Below are 7,666 nucleotides of genomic sequence, written 5' to 3'. Positions count from 1 at the left end.
TAACAGACATAGTTCTCAAGGAAACATAAGCTGCGAGCCCCAATAATTTTCTAATGAAGTTTTCTACAAAACAATAAAAATTTTCTTCCAGGAAACGACCAAAAACTTCTATTGGAAACGCCCGAAGAACTAGTTTATTGACTTTTGCGTCCTAGTTAAATTTTTAAAGAGACAAGGTAGGAACGGCATTTAACAGATTTTTTGAAACTGTCTCATTTCTTTTCGAATTTCTTTCTCCCATTTGAAACGACCGCAAGACAATGTCAACCTTGTTTAGCAAATTTTTAAACTTAAATTTTACCAAAACAAAATTCGGATCAGTCTGGGTGGAATATCTTATATCCTCTGTAGGTTCCTCTTGTTTCAATTTACGTGGGTTTTCTGACATGATTTTCGCCGTATATACATGCCCAGGTCCACGATACAAACGGATGACTGTTAATGTGCTATTGCCTGTAACGTTGACCAAAACAGACGCTCCAAAACTGACCTTGAAATCAATTCTCTATATTTCACCAAGTATGTGTTCCAGATGTTTTTTCAAAAATATTCTTTCGTATAAGCATCTAGGACAAACAGTTTTTATGCATTTTTAATTTCGAAGACGCTTGATAGCCGGGGTTATTGGGTTATTGGGTTATTAGCCGGTGTTATGAACACAATTGTACTTGTAATATTTATCAGGAAGTCAATTGGACATTTTCAAAAGGTCCAGAGCAGCAAATAGAATGAAGCAGAACAAAGCAGAACAAAATTTAGAAATATAAATTTCAAAAAATGCTATGAGATTTTCAAAAAAAATTACGGAAACTTTAATGTCTCTAAAAAGTAGTAATAGGCTATTATAGTCTATTAATAATCGCCGCCGCAAAATCTCAAACTTGGCCTTTTTTGGTTATCTCCTTCTTCTTATATTATTTGTCATGCAGACAAATTAAGAAAAATTAGTCATGTTGCACACTCTGTATGAACAGTCAAGCGAGTTATTGAGATCTTCGAAAAGTGTTTGAACAAAAAAAAACTTGAGCAAAAATGAACCGCTATAAAGAGAAAATTTATTTTTAGCGTCTGAGCAAACGTCTCAATCTCGTAAATTGAAGAAACGCATTTTGTTTTATTAAATCACGAAAACCAGCTGAATTTTTCTCATTTCTCTGCATTATACAGGTCATTATTTCTTTGAGAGCCGATACAAACTATCTGTGAAAAAAAAAGAAAATGGTGAATTTGGGTTCTTTGATTCCGGTGTTGGGGTTGGTTGTTGCAGTGTTTGTTCACGCAGCGGGTGCAAGTGGCAGTTACTGCTATGACGACTACGATTGCGACTACTGTTGTTTGGACTATGAATGTCAGGACAGTTCATGCGCATGGTAACAATAAACTTTTAACCATTATATGACAAAAAACACATTGACTCGAGTATATATATATATATATATATATATATATATATATATATATACACTCAGCAATATCATTGTTTTCCGCACACAGGTATTAAGATCAGGAAAGTAAGCAAGCGCGAATAAGTCTGACATGCTAAAATTTTGGTATATAGGTCGGTGGATTTCGCTGTTTACAGTGTGCAATTTAGAAACAAGTTCAGTTGACTCTAATCTTTTGATCTCGTTTCTGCACGTTTAAAGTCAGCGGCTTCCATTTTTTGTTGCAGCTTTTGAAAGTCACTATTTTTAGCATTTTTTTCAAGTATTCAAAAGTCGCTGCGGGATTTTTTTGAAATCAATATATATATATATACCAAATTTTGCTCACTGATTTGTTTGCTCTTGTGCGCGAATTGCAGATGAATGGTACAAATCCGTGCAAAAGACAGTGGCGCGTGTTGGGGGAATTTTTGCATTGCTATTGTCGCTAAAATGCGCATAAAGGAAGGTGACGAAATTTGCGATGAAGGAACAGCAATTTGGTTTGTGATATTCGTATTGTCGCTGATCTCGGTAAATTTTGCTGAAATGCGAAAAAGCAACGTACTGACGTATAAACCAGTATACTATAAACATCGATGCCCGCAATATTATATGCTATATGTCCTTTTGATTTGTCACATGTTGAGTCTTTCTCAATAGTTACCAGAAAATCTGGACCATTTTCTTCTCCATTTGTACCCCCCCCCCCCCCCCCCTAGTACGTATCCACCCAACAGTTACAGAGCACGGGGCACAATATATATGTGTGAAGAAAATTCCAAAGTTAAATCCACATTACACTGTTTACACGCCTTTTCATGGCATTTGTTACATTATCGGCAAGTACGTATGTTCGTACTTGTCACTGTGGTCCTCAGATATGGTTTACGATAAATTGTCAGGCTTGCATGTCTTTTCTGATGAATTCTATCCTCCTCCGGTGTTATTTGGGACGGCAGATACAAAATGTGTTGTAATATAGCATGTTACCCTGTAATGAAACAGCACAAGTGCTTCTGCGGGCGTAGAATGCATATGCCCTCTGAGTTTGGGGTGGGGGATAAAGGACCTAAAACAGAATCGATTAAGAGGCTCAAAAACGGCTATCTCCTTTTAAAAAACTGCTCAAAAACTATCACTTCCTATGCCGAAAAAACGATCAAAAACGCTCAAGCAGGTCCAAAAAAATATACGCGCTTTGAACGTTTTTCCCTAAAAATTCCGATCAAAAACAATCATTTCTTATGTTTTTTTGGACAAAATTTTAACACAGGAGTTTGTGTAACTTAAAGTGACATTCAGTAAATGCGTATTCAGGCTATGGTTCTTGTGGGTGCTGCTGATAATCGTCCTGCCCTGCTGCGGATGCATAAGTGTGGTTGTTGTGATCAGTTTGATTGTCTACTGCTGCGTCAGAGCTAAAGGCAAGTTCATCCCATTCACTGATTCTTGCAATATAAGCGTCCGGCTCTCGCATCTTGCTACATAAACGATATTTGCAAGAAACTTGCAACAACTTACAAAATAACCGTTGAAGTTCGTCTGGGGCTTTTTTCCTTTGGGGCTTAAATACTACTGGCATTTTTTCGGCGGGCGTTTATTTCCTACAACCCACGCGTGAAAGAAATAAAATTGCTGGAAACTGACAAGCTGTTTAGCAAGTTATATGATCTCTATTTTCTGATAAATATGAGTTCCCCCATTTCTTTTTAACCGCCTTATGTCAGCTGCTTTAGCATTACAGACCCAACTAATATACCCCGTTGTCCGAGAAAATAAACCCTCCTCTGATGCCCCTTTGCCCGAGAAAATAAACCCTCCTCTGATGCCCCTTTGCCCGAGAAAATAAACCCCCCTACGATGCCCCTTTGCCCGAGAAAATAAACCCTCCTCTGATGCCCCTTTGCCCGAGAAAAGAAACCCTCCTCTGATAATCAACATGCGAGTTGATTGAGTAAGGCTACAATAATAGGCAATAAAATATTTGTTGTAACAATTACCCGTTCTTGTATACCCACCTTTCTTGTTTTTAGGTAATAGTGGTGGTGGGGCTGTAATAGTGGCACCTCCGGCAACCCAAACTACAGTAGGGGTATATGCACCTAATGAAGTTCCTCACCCTGCAGCTGCACCACCATGCCTTGTACAAGAACCCCAACATTCAGGCGCTCCCCCTTCGTACGAACCCAAATAAAAGAATGAAGCGTGACTATAGCTCACGTCAAACTATTTGTGACCACATTCTGTATATATTGGAGCTTGAAATAAACATAAATTAATGTTTGAATACGTTGCTATATGTAATATTCGGAAACATTTTGAAAAAAAATCATAAATGTTCAAATTAGTGATGAATTCTTTGATTTAAAGGACTCGCTGAGATTGGCAATTATATCAAATGTCGTTTATTTTCTTACAATGACCATGTAACGTTTTATTGTTAAACGAGTAGCTTTTGAAATTTCGAACATCACAATTTACTTTCAGCCGACAGAGAAGAATTTTCGGCAAAGGAACAGCGAAGCAAGCAAAAGCTCTCCTATATTAACTTAAATTTACCTATGAAAGCAAAATATCTAAAAAACATAATGTCACTCTCAGTTTTTAAGCAAAGAAAAGGAAGAGCGAAGAAGAGAAAGGAATAGCCGTGATTGCGTTGAGAGCTGTGAAAAAATTTCATCGCTATGAATTGGAAGTCGTACAGAAAATCAGTTTAAAACCAATCATGCCAATTCTTTAAAAACTATAGGCACCAAAGATTACCAAACTTTGATGAACATAAAGATATTGGTTCTTTTTGACGTGCAAAACAATCCAATTATTTTTAAAAAAAAACTTTTCTCTTTCTCGGCTTGTTCTGTCTCATCCAAAAGGGATCACATGATTAAGCGGACTTTTAAAAAAACGGCAACTCAATTTTTGCCTCTGGACCGTGAAAGAACGCAATTTTGTTCCAACCCTGCAGGATAAGGGCCCAGACCCAGTTGAGGTCCTCGTTCAAACTGACTTTTGAAAGATAATCCTTCAGACCATTACACTCCTCGCCAAAAACAAATCGATTAATCAATACTACCCGTCCCCGCTACAAAAGATCACGTTTACCTAAAAACCAACTTAGAAGCCCATCAAAGAGCAAATATCCACAAGAGAGAGAGGGAACGGAAGCATGCTCTTGGGATGAATTGGTAAAAAACAATGTAGAAAAACAATAGAGTTGGAAAATTGTGAGGGTACAGGCCATGGAAATAATTAACAAACCAAAAACTTAACCATGGTTAATTTTAAGCTTCGGTAAATAAAGTCAAAAACAAATCAGTAGATAGGATTATAAGCACTGTGACAACATATAAACAGGATTATAAGCTCTTAAAAAGGAATCAACAGACAGAATTTTAGAGCTACTGATTTTAATACGAGTGGGAAGCCCGCACTTCACTAATTGTCTCATTAATTAAACAAATACAGTTTTTAAATTATGTTGACATACGTCAACATACAAATACGTTGGAGAAAGTTGAGATTGATAAAAAAAATTATTACGTCAGGTCTACACTGAAGTCCTGCGGAGCATTCAGTGGCTATTCCCCCGTGGTTAACGGCGAATTCATGAGGACAGTTTTATAGAGGAAAAGTGTCGTTGTGAAGTTCTGTCGACGTAGTTAACTTCGAGCAATCAACAGTTGTGAAGTGACATGCACAACCGAATAGTCAGAGTACAAACAGAGCTTGAAAAACTGCTCAAACTTTTTCGACTCAATTGAAAACCCGTTAAATTTTGCTTAGTAAATTGACATACAGTGTGCATTGAAGCAGCATTCTTGAAAAGTAAAATATCTGTTACTGTGTCCTGTATCAAAGAATTGCTTCAGCTGCAATTCAACTTTTACTATACCCCCTCCCTAATCCTTGTTTGGCAAATTTTGACCTTTCGTTACAAGGAACTAAACGCAACTAAAGCTTATTTTTTAATATTTTTGCATGTCTCCCGCATTGTGCGATATGTAGTGTCTCCCGCATTGTGCGACTTACAATAGTATTTAGAGATATGCGGAGAATTCATATATTTTACCTGATTTACCATATTAAAATAAAAATAAGGTTCTGAATTTTCTTTTACATTTATTACTGAATATATTTTGAAAAAAAATAATGAATGAATATATGTTAAAAAAATCTATGGTTACATGGATTTAAAACGAATTATCATTTTTTCTTTTTAAATTCATTTAACTTCTTCTTCACAAATAGATATTCTTTATGTTAATTTTGTTCTTCTTAATGTTTATTTTAATCATCGAAATGCTTATTGGTCAATGTATCTAATTTTAGTGAATTGACAATAGTATTGTAGACAACGTATGGAAAATCAGCTCACTAAAAATAGATACATTGAACAGTAAGCACTACGATGATTAAAATAAACATAAAGAAACAACAAAATTAACATAAAGAACATCTATCTGTGAAGAAGAATTTAAATAAATTTAAAAAGAAAAGAGGATAATTGATTTAAAACCCATGTAACCATAGATTTTTTTAACATAGATTTTTTCAAGATATATTCAGTAATAAATATAAAAGAGCATTTAGATTCTTATTTTAATATGGTAAAACAGATAAAATAAATGAATTCTCCAAATATCTCTAAATACTATTGCAAGTCTGGGATAACAATTTGTTTAACTTTAAACTTGCCTTTTGACCTACAGAACTATTGCGCCAGACTTATATTAGTATTTAGAGATATGCGGAGAATTCGTATATTTTACCTGAATTACCATATTAAAATAAGGTTCTAATTTTTTAATGTATTTATTTATGAATACATTTTGAAAAAATCCATGTTAAAAAAATCTATGGTTAGATGGATTTAAAATGAATTATCCTCTATTCTTTTTAAATTCATTTAACTTGTTCTTCACAAATAGATGTTCTTTATGTTAATTTTGTTGTTTCTTCATGTTTATTTTAATCATCGTAATGCTTATTGTTCAGTGTATCTATTTTAGTGAACTGCTTTTTCATACATATGACTGTTTTTTCATGAAAGCTCAAGGAGTATTCAAGTTTATTTTATGTTTACCTAATTTTACTTTCAAAAATGAAAAAAAAATGCTTCAAGGAGTTGCTTAAAGTAAACCGAATTGATTCCCCAGACTACCATAAATATAAAACTTTTTAAACAATCAGAGTGGTCTGCCTAACTGATATTTATGAATAATCATCCCGGAAAGTGAATAAAAAAACAAAAACTACATTCAAGTTTTTAAGCGTTTTCGGCTTCCAAATTTTTTCCAACAATATACGTGTTCCTTGTTAACTGATACGCACAAAACGCTAGTTTCAACGACAAATCAGACATATAACACAAATGAACTAAATTTTAAATCGGAATAACTTTAAAAAGTTAACTAATTTGTTTTGTTAAGTTTAAACATTTTTAACGTCTTGAGCATCCTTTTGCTATGAATCTTTGACTATTGCAAACTCTTTTTGACAGAATATTACTAATTGCACTTTTTTGGTAATGCTGCAGAAAGTTTCCATTGTTTCTGCAAATCGAGTTGATGGTCAGATCATAAAACGACACATTGGAAAATTTTAGTAAATATTTCTTTTTGGTTCTTGTAGTTCTTCTTTAGACACTAATCAAATAAAAAGACGCTATCGGACTATATCAAATAAAAAACAAGTTTTTCTCGAAAACAAAATATCTTTTTGCAGACGATTTGATGTAAAAATGCTTCAGAAACAGCCCCTGATATTGATCAAAGTAATGAAATTTTTTCAACATTTTTCAAAAAGTAATTTGTTTTAAATACTCCTACTCAATTTTCAGAAAAAATCTAAGATGTGAGGACGTACTATCAATCAAAAAGAACTTTATTTGATAAGAAACGAAGAAAAATGTAAAAAGAGAATTGAAAAGCTTATGATGCAAAGTGTTTTGATTAACGCTAATTAGTAGTCATTTTTTTCTTAAATCGTTCACCAATATTTTCCGAAATAAGCTTTGTTTAATGGATTTTTTATAAAGAAAATTTAGCCTTTTGGATAGGTCCGACGATGGAGAAAAAACGTTGTAGTTTCATCAATTTTCGTGTAGTAAGAATCCTCTGTATTGCTAATAACAGCTGCAAAGTTTTCAAAAATTTGGTCATTTATAAAAATTTCTTCCTCTAATAACTTTTTCAGTTAGAAAGAGATGAGACGCGTATATAGCTTATTTTCTTGCATTT

The 7,666-nt window shown here is 34.0% G+C and overlaps 1 protein-coding gene across 1 annotated transcript; it reads left to right on the top strand.

The window, feature by feature from the left end:
• Window positions 1–1,049: 1,049 nt before the first annotated feature.
• Window positions 1,050–4,014, top strand: LOC142358201 (uncharacterized). The gene is made up of 3 exons (XM_075409655.1): window positions 1,050–1,370; window positions 2,745–2,851; window positions 3,461–4,014. The coding sequence occupies exons 1-3, from the start codon at window positions 1,219–1,221 to the stop codon at window positions 3,619–3,621; spliced, it is 420 nt and encodes a 139-aa protein (XP_075265770.1). The 5' UTR covers window positions 1,050–1,218; the 3' UTR covers window positions 3,622–4,014.
• The last annotated feature ends 3,652 nt before the right edge of the window (window positions 4,015–7,666 follow it).

This window comes from Convolutriloba macropyga, unplaced genomic scaffold (assembly GCF_964194025.1).
Source record: "Convolutriloba macropyga unplaced genomic scaffold, txConMacr16.3 SCAFFOLD_6609, whole genome shotgun sequence".
In the NCBI taxonomy this organism is placed as follows: domain Eukaryota; kingdom Metazoa; phylum Xenacoelomorpha; order Acoela; family Convolutidae; genus Convolutriloba; species Convolutriloba macropyga.
This window is presented reverse-complemented; position numbering and strand designations above follow the sequence as displayed.

Coding starts and splice junctions, on each gene's coding strand:
- LOC142358201 (XM_075409655.1), top strand. CDS start 1,219: ATGGTGAATTTGGGTTCTTTGATTCCGGTGTTGGGGTTGGTTGTTGCA. Junction 1,371..2,744: donor CAGGACAGTTCATGCGCATG/GTAACAATAAAC, acceptor ATGCGTATTCAG/GCTATGGTTCTTGTGGGTGC. Junction 2,852..3,460: donor CTGCTGCGTCAGAGCTAAAG/GCAAGTTCATCC, acceptor TCTTGTTTTTAG/GTAATAGTGGTGGTGGGGCT.